The 16,358-nt window shown below is 44.4% G+C and overlaps 2 protein-coding genes across 3 annotated transcripts; one reads left to right on the top strand and one right to left on the bottom strand.

Annotated features, from left to right (window-relative positions):
• Positions 1 to 1,227: 1,227 nt before the first annotated feature.
• Positions 1,228 to 12,630, bottom strand: polr3g (polymerase (RNA) III (DNA directed) polypeptide G). Of its 2 annotated transcripts, none has more exons than XM_015360932.2 (8): positions 11,908 to 12,630; positions 6,786 to 6,912; positions 5,343 to 5,472; positions 4,783 to 4,839; positions 3,991 to 4,047; positions 2,882 to 2,946; positions 2,666 to 2,788; positions 1,228 to 1,994 (listed from the first exon to the last, which is right to left on the bottom strand). In XM_015360932.2, exons 2-8 carry the CDS (start codon positions 6,903 to 6,905, stop codon positions 1,908 to 1,910), a joined length of 639 nt encoding a protein of 212 aa, XP_015216418.2. In that variant the 5' UTR covers positions 6,906 to 6,912; positions 11,908 to 12,630; the 3' UTR covers positions 1,228 to 1,907. The 2 variants fall into 2 exon arrangements, with proteins under 2 accessions (XP_015216418.2, XP_069043614.1); XM_069187513.1 differs by lacking the exon at positions 11,908 to 12,630 and adding an exon at positions 8,890 to 10,558.
• mblac2 (metallo-beta-lactamase domain containing 2) lies at positions 10,990 to 15,549 on the top strand. The gene is made up of 2 exons (XM_006626550.3): positions 10,990 to 11,791; positions 15,053 to 15,549. The coding sequence occupies exons 1-2, from the start codon at positions 11,350 to 11,352 to the stop codon at positions 15,436 to 15,438; spliced, it is 828 nt and encodes a 275-aa protein (XP_006626613.1). The 5' UTR covers positions 10,990 to 11,349; the 3' UTR covers positions 15,439 to 15,549.
• The last annotated feature ends 809 nt before the right edge of the window (positions 15,550 to 16,358 follow it).

Genomic DNA, 16,358 nt, shown 5'->3' with positions numbered 1-16,358 from the left:
CACTTCTGAATCCTTCACTACATAGGGTAATGTTTTAGAAACACAGAAAATGGATTGGGAAAGAAATGAGTTTGAACACTTCTTTGTATTTCTGTAGGCACTATGGTTTGTGTTACAGGTTTACAGGATTGTGTGAAACATTTAAGCAAATCATTCTTAAGCTTCTCATGACTAAAATGTATTTCTTTAATCGTAATATCCCGTGTTTGCTTTGTCTCATGGTGTGGACCGATTTGCAATGTTTAATTATGAAAATGTTGTGATCACATTTTTGAAAGATGTTGCATTTGGACTCTCCCCAGAAACAACCCTGCACTTGTCACTGTACACCACTCGTATACTATTTCTTGCTTCAGTAAGACATGGCAGAAGCGCCAATACATTCTTCTCCTCATAAAAGCGAACATCGGCGCTGGCAGAGATGGCGACGATTCGTGGTCAACTCGTACTTATGTACTTCTCCCTTTTACCTTTCCGTGTTTGTTTTTCATCTTTTTTGGACTTGGATCAGCCGTTTTACGATACGACAGAGCAAATTTTTTGTCCATGTCCGTTTGCCATTTGTGCCTGTTTTTCTCTCTCTAATGTTAGTGGGTACAGCTGCATGGGGAAAAGCATTCCAATACACTTGTTATATTTGGCAAATAAAGAAGTCTTGAATCTTAAATCTTAAGGAAGGGAGAGTCACATTTGGTGGGAAAGGGGATTCTGGTATAGTTAGTAAATTAGTTAAGGCTTGCTAGAGAAACTATTTAAATCTAGATATCAACTATGCCAATCTAAAACTTTACACATCTTTTCTCCTGATGAACACCACGGTGATTGCAGTGGCTGTGCGGTTTGGGTCACTGGCAAAACGCCACACAACACATACAATGTGGAATTTTTTTCTCCTACATACTGTACTGTAAGGAGACTGAATTCTGAAATGTGCAGAATTTTTTTTGGGGGGACAGGAACTGCAGGTGCTCAAAAGAACATCACCTCGTCTGTGAATCATGGTGGCGGCTATGTCACAGCCTGGCCGTGCCTGACCGCCTCTGGAACTGGCTCACCCGTCTTCTCTGATGAAGAAACTAGAATGGCAGCAGCAGAATAAATTCTGAAATCTCTGTCGTTTCATTGTTTTGATTGTGTTTGTTAAGGGTGTCTGGATACACTATATATATATGAACAATGGCTACTTGGTTCAATGAAATAAGCTGTGGCTGCAATAAAACACTAGACTGAGATGCGCACAGAACTTTATTTCTCAGAAAGTAAAGCTTATATCCTTGAACAGTGCAAAATATTGTTTTCTCTTCAGTATTGAAGGCAACATAAAGTTTGTGAAAAGCAAAAGTATAAATGAAGCTTAACCACAAATTCATTTTTTATTCTTGAATTCTTATTTCTAACCTGGTTCTTTCAGGAGGCGCAAATGTATTTTAGGCAACGTAAGACTGTTGGATGTAGCTTACTCCCCTCAAACAATTGACATCATCTGAATTGGTAATGAATGAACATCTTTAGATGCCATAAAGATGAAGACTCGTCCAACTCTCCCTAAAACACCTATTTTTAGACACTCCTGTGACCTACTGTACCTTGCAATTGTACAGTCAGCTGTTTTTATATTGCCATTAAATGCAATAGATTTAAGTTCTATAAAATTCTATTTTAAAGGCACATTTCCTGTCTAAAATTGAAACAAACTAATCTGGATATAAATACTGAGCTATAACAGCAGGACCCTATTGCACCATAATAATAAATACTGTATGTAACTAAAAGTAGATAGTCAAAACTATAATTTAAAGTGCATCTGACAGGATTGTATGTAAACCTTTGCCCCATGAAGTTTTAAGGACACTGTCCTTTACATGACACAGGTGTGATGCTTCACAGGCACATAGTTTAAGAGCAGGTTAGTAAGTGGCTTCATCCATGTTGTCATCGCTGCCAGCACCATAATCATCCCCATCTTCGAAGTAGGAGGCGATGTAGTCATTCTCCTGTGCACAGATCACAATCAGACATCGAACAATGGCATTATTATTGAGCCCACACAAAATGTTTTTTTTAGATTTTGCACTGATTTCAGTGCAGGTGTGTGAGCCTGCTCATTCACCATGGCTATTTTCGGAGTTTGTTTTTGCTCACTCTGCCTTTAAACAGGGTTTAAATCTGTGAGATTTTAAAACGTTTCTCAAATGCAAGATTAATACAGTCATTTAGTTTTACTATTATTTCACTAAGATAAAAATGGTTTACAACTTCTAACGAGCACAAAATACAGTGCTGTCAGAAAAAGAAATGCCATTTTTAAGATCTGGTTTTTGGTTTGTAAGCTGCTCATTCACAAAGTGCAAGAGAACACAGAAATTCTGCCAATTTAGCATTAAATTTCATGTAATGAATTTTTTGTTTGTTTCCGAAGCTTGGCAGCAACTACAATTCTTGGGAACTAGCACCATCTTGTGTCTTCCCTTGATATGACTTTAGTGGAAATAACCAATTCATTCATTGAGCAGTACATACACTCTCACTAAATTTTGATAATGAAACCAGGGATCTAGAGAGACATTCCAGAGAATAAGCTTTAACCCAGAAAACAGAAACACGTTTTTTACACGACACCACAATTTCTAAGTATTTAAAATGACTTTCACTTCATATTCATTACCTCCTCCAACTCTTCCTCATCGTACTCCTCTCCCTGTACACCTTCCTCTTCTTCTTCCTCTTCTTTCTTCTTCTCTGCCTCTTCTTCGTCAGATTTCCTTTCTTCATCTTTCTTCTCCAGGTCCTGCACCAATGATAGTTCTCTTGAGTAATCACCCTACAGAGCTGCGATCAAGAAGTAAATCTCTCTGGGGTGGTGTGCGATAGATACACTTACCTCTAACTTACTCAAAATTTCTTCTTTTCCTGCACTTGTTTTTGGCTTAGATTTCTTGTTAGCCTCTGGGAATACCAAATAAATATTAGTTTCTGCATAAGATACTTAAAATTTAAGCGCTGGACATCCCAATAAAATCCCTTTATATACTTGAGGAATTGAAAAGGCACCACCATGATACCAAGAGGGTGAACTCATACAGATGATTATGTTTTTCATTTTTGTTCCCTCCAAGCAATGTTAATACTACACTGCTATGATCCTGGCCCATGTGGTGTTTTATCGTGATTGTTTCTTAACGAATGCCGTGAAAGGGTGTGTTCTGTGTGGTTCACCTCACTGGGATCCCATTGCCATTATTATCAGACGTCCACAGTGAACAGGCTAGACTGGCCGAACTCTCCTGGCGACTCGGGAGCCAGAGAGTTTGTGGTGGGGAAGGAGGACATCGAGGCACTATACAGTACATTCAGTTAGAGGACTGAAGCTCTGTTCCTGGACTTCTGGTTTATATTCCAGATGAGCTAGAACCAACTTAATTGGACCCAATTATTTCCTTCAATTAGTAGAAATTGCAACATCTTTTCCAGGTCTCTCCTCACTGACTACTTGATGTTCCTATAAGATTTGCAGGTCCAGGGATGCAGAGCTCTAAACTGATGGATCCCATTGACCACAAGCTAGGACTACAATTTTAACAGGGTGTGTTTTATGCCTTCTGTTGCCAGTTTAGCACAAGTATAAGAGTGAAACCAAGGCGTGGACCAAACAAGACAGGGATCTGTGTCTTATATCACAAAATAGGCGAAGACTGTACGGACACATCTGCCATTTGTTATGCATTTCACAGAACTGTAACAGAGAGCCTGTGAGCTGTCAAGACTCCTTTGTGCCGTAACGCGGTATACCAAACAGTGTCGTAACCTTGAACTAACACTGTGTGCCGACATGACACTGACTGCACTGCCTTTTCAGAAACTTGAGCTGGATGGTTGAAAAGCAGCTGACGGTTTCACGTGTGGGGTGAGGAAAAAAAGCAAAACTAACTTCCTGTCCTAAATTTAGCTTTTCAAAAAATAATAGTCGTTCCCAGCTCCCTCTTTACTTACTGGGTTTTGTTTGCTTCTTCCTCTGTGGCATTAGTTCTTTCGGAAGGCGTCGCCAGTCTGCAAATTCAAACCAGCAAGACTCTTCAGTAACCTAAAACCGCATGCAGGAGGTTCATGTTTTTCTGCTAGTCCTCCTAATGGACCACTCCAGTGGCTTTTTTCCTTCAGGATTTGTTCTGGCTTGTAAAATAGCAAAAAAATAAATAAAAGGAAAATAAATGCAGAAAAGGTGGAAGGTGTTGCAGTAAAGGGCTGTAAATAACAGCTAATGGAAGAGGTCAATTTAAAAGTCAGAGCAGACATAATCTTCCCTTTTTTGGAACTAAAAATACCATCATAGTAACAGTCTCAAATGCCGCTCAAGAGGAATTAGATTCGTCCCAGGTAATTCCCCAGAATCAACCTCTAAAAACCCCCTTATGTCACCCACATGGGAATCAGCCTCCTGTCACAGCTGAACAAAAACTATGAAACACTCCCTCTTTAAATCTCTTTAAATTGCCCAGAAAGATAATCCAGCTCAGTGCAGAACACCATGACAGGATCAGAGTAGGCTTTAGGAGATTACAGAAATGTAAAACTCTGACCCAAGAGCTGAGCATCAGCTAAACTGCACCAACTTGAAAGTTTAAGAGATTTAAAAGCTCATCAAAAATATTCATTCAACTAAAATGTGCATTTTCTGTAATAACAACAACTCTGTTGCTAAATTGGCTTTGAGATTCAGAGAGACTGATAGACTTAATCAAATGACAGAGCTCCACACAGCAGTCCACTTGTCCACACACATACCTGGTTTCCAGGTGTTGTCCCCTTCTCTGTTTCTTTCCTTTGTGTATTTTTCCACATCTAAACCGAAACAAAACAGTGCTGCATTTCTTGTCGATCTCCTTTTCATGCACTGCAGGAAGTGCTTCAGGTTAAGTGTAATACTTTTCAAAACACATTAGAGAGGGGCCATTGTGATGGTCTTCCTCGCTGTACATTGTATGTCTTTTCCCTTATTTCATTATACTCTGGCCCATTTCCACAAAAGAGGATGGATTAACCTCATTAAGTAAGTGCAGAAAGCATGTTAGCGTCCAATTTAATGTGATTTTTGTTTTGTGAATGGGGAGGGGTATAGTAATTTGAGGCTATAAAAGTAACTGAACATCTGTTCTAAAGGCAAATGTAATAGTACATTCCATTCTTTCCCTATAGTACAGTTATTATAAAGGTCTCAAGTTTTGCACCAGATTCTTATATACCATATTTTTTTTTATTCCAATTGTTAAATCTTCAATCACAAGCATTAGAAACCTGAAGGATGTGAAAAGTGCATTCTGTTCAGTGAAGCTCCTCTCTCTCACCTTTCTTTTCAGCTGGCAAAGGTATGTTGTAAGGCAGGAGTTTCACTGCAGCCCTCATCTCCTGTTTCAGGGCCAGCATATAATCTTGGTCTTCTCCCATTTTCAAGGGCACTGGCTTGAAGTCCACATCCTGTCACCAGCAACGGTTTCAATGGATTTTCCGTCAAGGTCACAACGGGCAAAAAAAATAAATCCGGACCTTGTCACCGGCATCCCCTTCCACAAAACCACATGTGCCAAGAAGAGACACCAATGTTCACTGACGTACTTTTATCTGACTGATGTTTCTGTTGCGCAAGATGGTAATCGGACACTTCACATGCCTGAGGTGGTGCACCACTCTAAACTGCACAGTAAGCTATGCCTACAGCTTTGATGACCTCCCAGCATTATTCAGGAGCAAAGCCGAGGGAAGCAGAAGGATGCCCCAAATTAGCCTTGACATCTTCCAAACATGAGTCCGGAGGGAAGAAGAGTATATTCTCAAATGAACTTAAGTAAAACAGAGCTTGATGGCTTCTGTTGAAACTGTGCAATCATCAGCCCTTCGGCTTGAAGCTGGAGCTGCAGCAGTCTGTTCTACATGCATCCAGTATCCCATGGGGAACATAAAGTCATTTACATTTGAGACTGTGACAAGACCGGTTTGATGGCTGTTAGCGTGGCCTGGGCATGCATGCCACTGGCTCGCTCTTCTTTAGTTTCTCTGTAACTAAACACAGCAGCATTAGAATGAAATCTGGAGTTTTCATAAACATTGCGTAGAAGAAAATGTTTCCATACTGATTGGACAGCGCTTCACCACGCAATATGACGATAACCCACAAGATACAGGTAAGAGGTCAATTCTAATTTGATTTCATTAGCAATATTAGTACCACATGGATCTGAATTAAGACCACTGCACTTCCTCATTTATGTCAATAATAATTACTAATTATTACTAATTAGATGAGAAGGGACCTGAATCAAGTATTCAAAATCCCCTAGGGCACTGACAGAGTCAACTTAATGTGCTTCCTCTGAATCAACAGCGAAACACTAATCTAAGGACACAAGTGGGAAGTGATATTAGATCTGAGAAAAGAACACACCTCTTTACCCAAAGGGTTGTAGGAGTATGGAACACGCTACCCAGCCATGTTGTTGAAATTGATATCCTGGCTTCTATCAAGAAACTGCTGAATGAGATCCTCAAACAATTCACTCCTAGCACCCACAGAGGTTAGATGGCCTAAATGGCCTCTCGTTTGTAATTCCCCCTGTGTTCAGTACTGCACATGTTAAGTGTTGACGGAGAGCAGACACAGTCTTGCCTGGTGGTTTTTGCATGTGTTAGCACAGTTCATGGCCATGATAACCTGCTCCTCTAAGCACATGCTGCTCACCGCTCGAGGTTTTTCGAGAGAAGCGCAGCCCCGGGTTCCAGGACGTGCTACTCACCGGGAACAGGGGCTTCGGCCTGAACGAGGTCTCTGGTAGCGCTTCCCCTCGGGTGAGGCCGAGGGCTTCGATATTGAAAGTTAAGGCGGCCAGACCCCGTCCACGGCCTCTTCCCGCCATCTTCACCCTGCAACAGAGGCGCCGCTTAGCTGGGACGAGTCTCCGCCCGTGAACATACCGGCGTCATGCCCAGTTGCCCAATTTTCCTCTCCCCCCACGGAGTGTCGAACTCTGTCCTTGTACTGGATGAGGAGCACTGAGCACTGAGGGTGGCTCGGCCGCTTCGTTCTGCTTTTCAGCGTGGACGGAAGCTCTCCTGCCTCCCTGGCAGACAACACCACACTGACACAGCCTCCCACTGCAGGCGTTCTGCAGGCCTGCGGTTACGGCAGGGTTTCTGAAAGACAAACTACCCCCTGCAGGGGGGGGTCAGTGCTGGACGGAGAAAAGGTGCGTCTCTGCACGCAGTTCTATCAGCAAACCAGAGGGCCCTGAGAGACAAGCCCACACTGATCACGGCCAACGCAACGCTGCTGCTTAGGAAATTCAAGTTTCAGGCAGCTTATTGCACGACCCAGGCTTGAACCCGTGATCACAGAACCCAGCCTGCGCACGGGCAAGCATCTCAACCAGCTGAGCCCCATGGAAGACCGACGTAAACCCGTCACTCCTGACGGCTATTGGTGTCCCAGTGTGGTCTTGGGTTGTACCCCAACGATTCTGTGTTAGAAGGAAGGCTGTGCAGTTCAACCAAGAATAACCCTTGAAGCTGCAGCCACGAAGCAAATCGCTACAACATGGCTGAATCCAGACAGACCAAGTGTTTCAATCAGTGAAATGTGTACGATGGAGATACACAGCTATAGAATTAGTCCTCAACGATATCCATTTGTAAAAAGACGGTTGAAATGTGAAAGATATGTAGGATCCCTTTCTCAGTAACAGGGAAGTAAGAAAAATGCAGCAGCCAATCAGAAACTTGTAGAACAAGTCAAATTCAGCTGTCATTTTGATTTTCCATTTGACCCACTGCTTTTCTGATAAATGTAAAAAAACGGTGATATGCTTAATGTTATACTGTATGTCTAAACCTTTACTACAATATTATTTGTTATACTTTAATGTTTCACTGCAAAAAGTCTCTAAAGGTGAATGCTGAGGCCCATGGTGATCCTGGAACAGAAACTTCACCACAAGTCCTGACCAACCCGATCATGAAATTTTAACAGACCATGGCCAACAGGCTAACATCTAAGTTTTCATTTCATATAGCAGAGCAAGCCTAAAATATGACCCAAATAAACCACAACCTGTATACCCTTTAATTCCTACTACATTTCATACAGTTATGTTTCACAGTTATGTCTATAAAAAACGTCAAAAAAGTTACTAGCACTTTTAATCTGACTAAACTAAATGCAAAGTAACATTTTAAAGTGGTCCTTCTCTGATCATAAAGCTCACAAATTCACATAACACCATGATTCAGCATATTATAGAGACCACCATGATCTTTAATATAGACACATTTTAGGAATAACCAATTAATATGAGCACTTAAGGAAAACTAGTACCTGCGAAAGCTGTTTCTGCTGAAAATGTGTCCTCTAAGATTAGATCAATGTTTGTTTCACTGTCCAGGCTACGGTATACAGTATGTTTACAACTAATATAAGAGAAATATTGCTCAGATCACTGATATGCCGCAAACTCAGATTGTACAGAGATTGCTACAAGAGGTGTGGTGTGCCTAAATTCCAGTTAGCAGGTGTAAGATCCTTAAACTGTTTATCAGCAGTGACAGACTGCGCTCGTTAATTTAACCAAATTTACGCTTAAAAAAATAGCCTTTCATAATATTCATAACAGCAAAAGCATTTCGTGAAAATTCCAGAAAATCGATCTTCAAAGTGGAGTGGAGGCTGACTTAGAAATCTTCTCATTTAATGAACAATGATTTTTTTTTGTGATATGGGCGTATACAGTACGAATAGTCAAACATGTACGTAACTGTTCAGTTAAATTAAAAGCATTTAATTCAAAATACTATGAAAGCTGACATTAACCGTAATGAGTAAAAACACTGATCTGCGGCGCTACCTACCAAAGTAATTATTGGGATATTTAGTCTTTTCCGCTCGCCAGCAGCGGTTATTCTTCATTCATTTTCAAAGGAGGTCTGAGAAGCCAGTTGCCAGTCAGGCTCAGCACGCCTTCTGAAACAGCGATCGATACCTGCTCCTACAATCCTGGGACATTTCCAGCCCCGTCAGCGAAGTGTAGCGTGGTAGCTCACCGAACACGAGCATGAAAGCGCTACAGTGGAGAACGCGACCCGGCACCACACAAAGATTATAAATGATTTTTTAAATTTAAAATCAAAGTCGGACTTTTTTTTTTCTTTACTTGTGATCACAAAAAACTGGTACGAGGGAGTAGGGTAGGGTAGTGCTCTCGCAGCTGGCGCTGCTGTCTGACAGCTGTTGGTCTGGCGTGGAGTTTGCACCGGGGACCTGACCTCCTCTCACCTTCCGCGGACATGCTGATAGGGTTAATTTGCGTCTCCCAGTTGTCCTCGAGTGTCTGTGTGCGCCGGTGCACGATGGATATACTGTATGGCCACTCGGAGTCCTTTAACTGCCGGGATGGCTCCAGTCTGCCGCGACTTTCCCGGGAGTGAGCCGTTCGTCATCATGAACAAATGCATAATTTACCCGACGCCCTAAACTATACATCTAATTTATTTTTTAAGTGTACGTGCAGAGAGCACTCGTGCTGGAGCATGCAGGTAAGAAAATAAGACGGGTTACAGCCTGGAGGAGGCGACTCGGCCTTTCTGATGACAAGCTCGGTTGCTCGTAAGTAATTGATACAAAGGTCCACCCTTTTCGCGAAGGAAGTCAGGTTGTCGGCTCTGGCAACATGACTGGGCGGCTTATTCCAGACCCCACAGCCCTTTCTGTAAATATTCCCCCCTGTAATTAGATTTAAATCCCCCTCCCATAGACGCACTTAATTTGCACTGGTGTTTTGCTGTTGATTTTGATCAATGGTCCCCGTCTTTGTCAGTGCATCGGGGAATTGTGAATACTGGAATCAAGTTCTCAATACTAGGTGGGTCGAATAGCCTCCTGCTTTGAACGTTTCTCTGTTCAAGATTAAAACGGATCCTTTCGTATAGCCTCTCGGGGCAGGTAAATAAATGTAATACCATGGCAGTGCAGCTACAGTAGCAGAAGCTGGACAAGCAATGCTGGAGTCAGGCAAAGAAATAAAACGGTAGACCTAAATCAGTATACAGAGTGTGAATACCAGGGTGTCACGTAAACGCCCCATAGGTAAGTTGTATTCATAGTAAGGGCAATTAGCACGTTACTTTACCAGTCTGAGGATGAAAAAAGTCAGATTTTGCCAGTGTATTGAAACACATAGCTGAGAGGCCACAGGTGCCTTGTGAAGAGATTCCTTAGTACTGCGTTTCCCTTGCTCGGCAGAATTTAAAGAGATTAACTTTTGTTAATTCGGAGACGGGTGATAAACACTTCTCTGTATGAAAACCTACCCAGATTAGTGAACTAAAACTAACGAATTAGTCATAATTAATACGGTAAAACATTTTTCACCTAGAAATCTACTTGAAACTAAGGGGAAAAAAACACCGGCGTGACATAAACACTTCAGATAATAAACCACGCGTTTAAAGAACGTGAAGAAAATAGCCTTAAAACATTGCGAAACCATACAATGCATCTGCAACATAATTTAATATTGTTTTTAAGCATGGCCCCGTAATAATAATAATAATAATAATAATAATAATAATAATAATAATAATAATAATATTTTTAGCAGGTTCACAATGTGTCGTGGAGCTCAGAAGCCTGTTTTTTCTACGTTATATTCGGTATTCTGGAGCGACCCACCTCCCTTTCAAATACAATCAGCAGCTTTTACAGGGTCTTTGATAGGAAATGAGCGGGTCTTCACTATAACTCAATTTATTAACATTTCATTTTCATTGCCCTCTGACTACAGGACATATATTCTCCTTATCGGTCATATGCCATTATATGCTGTGTATTACTACTACATGTCTTCTGGAAAGAATGATATTATCGGGCTTCTCGTTCACACCGACTAGAAACAAAAGCGCAACTATATTCCCGTCTGTCAGGCGCTTCAGAGGTCCTGAAAGTAGGAAACCTCCGCAAAGCCAACACCGAGGAGGCGGGATCCCGGCTGGTTTTGGTTCAGGGACAGCAGTCCGCACCGAGCAGGAGAGGGCTGCGCCTTTAAGCCGCCGGGTGTGGCCGGAGCGTGTCGGAGGGGCGCAGTCGCAGGTCCGAGCCAATCACGAGCCCCTCGGACCTTGTTTATCCACTCAGCTGCTTTTTCTCCCTGCAGGCTGAGCGCCTGTCGCGGTCTCCTCCTGTTCTGCACAAGCCAACCCTGGTTTGCATTGCGCCTCCTCACCGGACCGGACCGAGTCTGGATTCGGGGCTCCACGTCCCTGACAGCTCGGTGTCTTTATTTTATTACGCGTGGGTGGGAGGCGGGTGTCGGGATGTCTGCGACGGAGTGGTACGCTCACAAGTGCCTGGGCGACGGCGTGTTTTGGATCCAGGAGAGGTTCTACGAGTCGGGCAACAGAGCGAACATCTGGCTGGTCCGCGGGTCGCACCAGGACGTGGTGATCGACGCCGGCCTGGGCCTCAGGAGCCTGCCGGACTACCTGCGCGCCAAGGGGCTGCTGGGCGAGGAGTCCGGCCGGAAGAACCCCCCGCTGGCGATCGGGACCCACGTCCACTTTGACCACTCGGGCGGGCTGCACCAGTTTCGCCAGGTGGGGGTTCACAGAGCCGAGGCCGACGCGCTCGCCACGGGGGATAACTTTGAGATGGTGACCTGGCTGTCGGACGGCGAGATCGCCCGGGCTCCGACACCCGGCTGGCGGGCCAGCGAGTTCAGAGTGCAGGCTGTGCGACCCACTCGCGTACTGCAAGAAGGTGAATATCTCTAGCACATATAGGCATGCACCAGAGCCGCTTGTGCGTGAAAGGGACGGCGACGGTGCGGTGCGTGGTCATATTGCGCGTTATGATAAGGTAAACTAATGCCTTACCGTTCCGGACACCGGTTTTCAACAAGTGGCGAAAAATACCCGTGGCATCTGCTTAATTAACAGCAGAGTTACACAGAGGCCGTCTCGCATTAGCAGGGCTAATCTGTCGCCCTGCTGGAGGTACGTTCAGCGTCTCTCGGCCCGACGGAGTGAGCTTTAAAGACGCCATACGGCGAGGAAGGTGGGGGAGGGCGCAGGCTGCGCTCTCGTTTTTCCGGTGTCGCATCGAGAAGACGAGCTTGAGTATTATCAAAAACTAAACATAGGTTTCCACAGACGTGCGGCGTTATATCTCTAATAAACTATTTCATTAACGTTGTTGCTTGGGGGTATTTTTTGTAAACGGAAAAGATATCCAGAACACAATCTTGCGCTCGGTGTATTTATGCGATCTGTGCCTTTCCGATTGATTTGGACGTTTAGGGCTCATAGCCAATGAAGCAAATAAAAGCATTGGTACCGGGTCGAAGTACTCCTGTACCACACACTGCTATTCTAGACGAGCAATGAGAAAATTGCGTTAAGGAGCGTAATCGGTCCCAAATCCGATGAACTGCATCTCTACAGATTCATCCGCCTCCTTGATTCGTTACAAGAAGGATGACAGACTGCCTGCACTATAGTCACAATCTTCCACCCCCCTGAAGACACCAGAGAGGGAATAATACTGTATCTCCAACTAGCAGCGCTCGGGGGGTTGAAACGGCCTCTTCGCTCTGCTGCTGGTTCCGCGCAACACTGTAGCCCAAAAGTTTGTCAAAGCACGGCGGTGCAGAAAAAAACACGTTCCCAATTAAATATCCTAGACTCTCTGAGAGAACTATATCTCTGGGGTTACGGGGAGATACTACTGGAATAACTGCACGTCTGCCTTTATTATTCCTAACCAGGAGCTGGTTATTGCGCAGTGAACAGGTGATCGCGCCGTGGCAGTGGGGTGTTTTGGGGGGTGTCCCGGCGGGACTGCGCAAGTTCTGTGGCGTCCCTCGTCCGGGCAGACCGGGACAGGCGATGTCGGGCCGCTGTGGATCGATTTCAGCCAGTTCCGGTAACAGAGTAACTGGACCTGGGAGACTCTGGCCTGATATTTTCGCACATGACCTTCACAGCAGCGCTTTTGTTCTGTCCTCTCACTGATACTTCAGTGATCCCACTGTTGGCACAGTACGATTCGGCACAGCTCTTCTCACACCCAGCTGCAGGACACCGACGTTCCTGCTGAAAGAGACAAATCTGCAAGCGCTGATATTTCTGATATATATCAGAAATTATTTCTGGTATATGGGGAGCCTACATGAGTTTATTTCACTTACAACGGGAAACGTACAAAATGACGAGAGTCATTGTCAAAACCAGTACAGTTTGCAATGTGACCATGGGTTTGTATAGAAGTGGCATTTTTATAAAGCTTTTGGGAGATACACGAAAGAATGCACTAACCTTTACACATATTCAGACGTTAGACTTGAGGTCAGTCTCTCATGCCTTGACCATTCTGCCCTTCTATTATAAGCAGAAAACTAGTGAAAGACTTGGACACTTTGAAAATACTCTCAGCAGGGTTCAATCTGAGATGTCTACTACCTTGCAACCCACATACTGTCTTCAGAAATACATTAATTCATTAATTTCACATGCAGTGTTTAAAAATCCTCAAAAACGAAATCAAAGTGGACAAGAAGGCAGTAATTAGGATTTTAAGAAAATGAACTGGAAGTGAAAATTAAGTTTGCATGCAAGTAGCTGGTAAAATAACAACTAGTAAAATGGAAATCCTTTACTGTGGATAGTAAGCTGTTCTTCCTGTACCTTATATTCACAACATGAGAGAGTGTGAATGAGGAAAGTGCCCAGCTGTGATACCGTGACATCAGTATTGCACATCTTCAAAGCAGCAGTTGCTGTAAAAGTCTTTTCTCTTAATGAACTAACACATCTGAAATACGTGACTTGGCTGGGACCCACTCGGAATAGCTTCTCCTGTAGAAAGACAGACAGAGCCTACGGCTGCTCTACTAGATTGTGGAACCTGAGATGTGGAAAAAATATCCCTGCTTTAGATGGAAAGGAAAAGTGACATCATGTTTTATTGACACTAATAGGGAAAACTGAGGGATATTGATTATCCATAGAATAACCATCCGTAGTTCCTAGCCTTAAGCAGCCTCCATTTTCCCTGAGATGACTCAAACTTTCCCAGGGATTTTCTTCCAGCGTGTCCGTGAGAAGTTTCACAGCCCACCAGTAATATTAAAGGGGGACTGTAACATTATTTTCATATTTCGGGGTCAGCATTGATGTACACAGTAACTGGTAAAACCTCCAATTGACATCACAAAATACATGAAATTTCCAGGTATGTGCAGTGCCCTGTCCTGCCATTCACAACGAGGCAACAAAACTTGTGGTGAGATGATGTGGCCCCATTACGTTGTAAATAAGCCGGCTTGTGCATACAGCTCTTTTCATCCGATAGAAATATTGTCTCAACTTCGAGACAGTTTTGCAGACAAATACTGCTTGTTAGCTCTGCATGGGGATCACGCTGGAATAATTCTGCGGTGAAATGTCGGCTGCGCTACCTGTACTTATTCGCTCGTACATCGCATTGCATTGGTCAGGGCAGGAACTAGTGAGCAGGAAGGGCCGGTTCACGTTGCAATTCTTGGGGACTCGAATAAGTTCCCAGGGGTCTGCCACAACACGGCGACTCCGAATGCACGGTTTTGTGCTTACTTTGAAATTTGTGAGTTTTCTTCTGTACTGTCGATTGATTTAGTTTGTTACAGGTAGGTAGGTCCTTTTACAGGCCATAAAGGCCCATTGGGGATAGGGGGGCAAGGGCCACCATTTTTCTTGACCATCCGACACTGGAGGTGATGTGGTCAGCATCACGCTCCGGCTGACCGATTTCCCCCGGAAGGATTAACCCCGGTACTCGCAGGTTGAGCGGAGCTGGGAGCCGTCTGGAAGGAATTAGGGCAAGCTACATCGCTTAACCCTACCTGGGATTGAACCCGGGACCTTCCGGTCAGGAGCTAGACGCCCTTGCCGTCTGCGCTACCACGGCTCCGAGTTGTTCTAGAGGTCTGAGAAAGTGGGACTGCAGTTCTCCTTGAAGAAGGTGCTCTTGCTGTTTCCTCAGGAGACGTCATTAACCTGGGCGACAGGCAGCTGTCGGTGCTGCACATGCCCGGCCACTCCAGAGGCAGCATCTGCCTGCACGACAGGGACCGCAAGATGCTCTTCAGCGGGGACGTGGTGTACGACGGCTCCATGATCGACTGGCTGCCGTACAGCAGGGTCAGCGACTACGTCTCCAGCTGCGAGCGGCTGGTCGAGCTGGCGGACGGGGGCCACGTGGAGCAGGTGCTGCCTGGCCACTTCAACACCTTTGGGGCCGAGCGGCTGTACCGCATCGCCTCCAGCTACATCGCCAGCGCGGGAGGGTGCCACCGGTTTTCCATGTGTGCCCTGAAGTCCGTCGCAAGCCTCGTTCTCCGTGCCTGCAATTCTAGACACGGGTGTTGACTGGGAAAGGCAAACGGCTGCTTTATACGTTTACAGTATTTTGTTTATGCTAACTGTCTCAATTGATGAAATGTGTTCGTAAAATTTAGCCCAGTACTGCAGTTGCACTAATTTTGACTTTGAAATGGTAATTATTGCACTAGTTTTGATTCTTAAATGTGTGCGTGTTGCAAATGCAATGATTTGGGTTTGCACATGGATGAGTGTATAGCTTTAAGCCTCGAGGTACAAAGAAACATACTTGAAGCACGTTTGCATTTTTTTCTGTAGCTTTCCAAAGCATGAAACGAGGAGTGGCGGAGCACATATCATTTGCTGGGAATTTCGTCTTCACGTGAGACATGGAGAAGCAAGTTTTTATTTTGGCTGATGCTGGTTTGCTGTTGTGGAAGATGGAATGATCTCACTGATGCGTCCATCATCTGGTCTCCGTGGCCGCTGTGTGTCCAGAGCTCCGTGACGCTGGACAGGACCCTGGTGTGCCTCTGGGCTCATGTTCATACACATGGGGCAGTTTAGAGATGATAATTTACCTGGGCAGCATGTTTACTGGGGTGGAGAGGAAAGTGTTCAGAGAACACGACAACAGGCCCCACAGGTGGACTGTTCACTCACACAAAGCCAGATTTGAACCCAGATCCTTGGAGCTGTGAAGTGAGGGCACAGTCCACTGCTCCAGCATGCTGCCACTCATACCACAGTATCATAAGCAAAGACAAGGACTTTTTTAAAGCACTTGTAGGCTTTTGACTGGCTTAGTGGCAATTCAGGGTGGTTTACCAACCCAATTTTATTCAGTTAAGAATGATTCTTTCAGATTCTTTCTGTTTTGTATCTCTGTGCAATCTTGATGCTGAGTTTCAAATTTTGAGTGTTTAACTTCAACTTAACTTGTGTTTCCCTGGATGACGCGAGAAGGC

Source organism: Lepisosteus oculatus, chromosome 3, assembly GCF_040954835.1.
Source record: "Lepisosteus oculatus isolate fLepOcu1 chromosome 3, fLepOcu1.hap2, whole genome shotgun sequence".
In the NCBI taxonomy this organism is placed as follows: Eukaryota; Metazoa; Chordata; class Actinopteri; order Semionotiformes; family Lepisosteidae; genus Lepisosteus; species Lepisosteus oculatus.
Note: the sequence above shows the minus strand (reverse complement) of the source record. Positions and strands in the feature narration are given on the sequence as shown.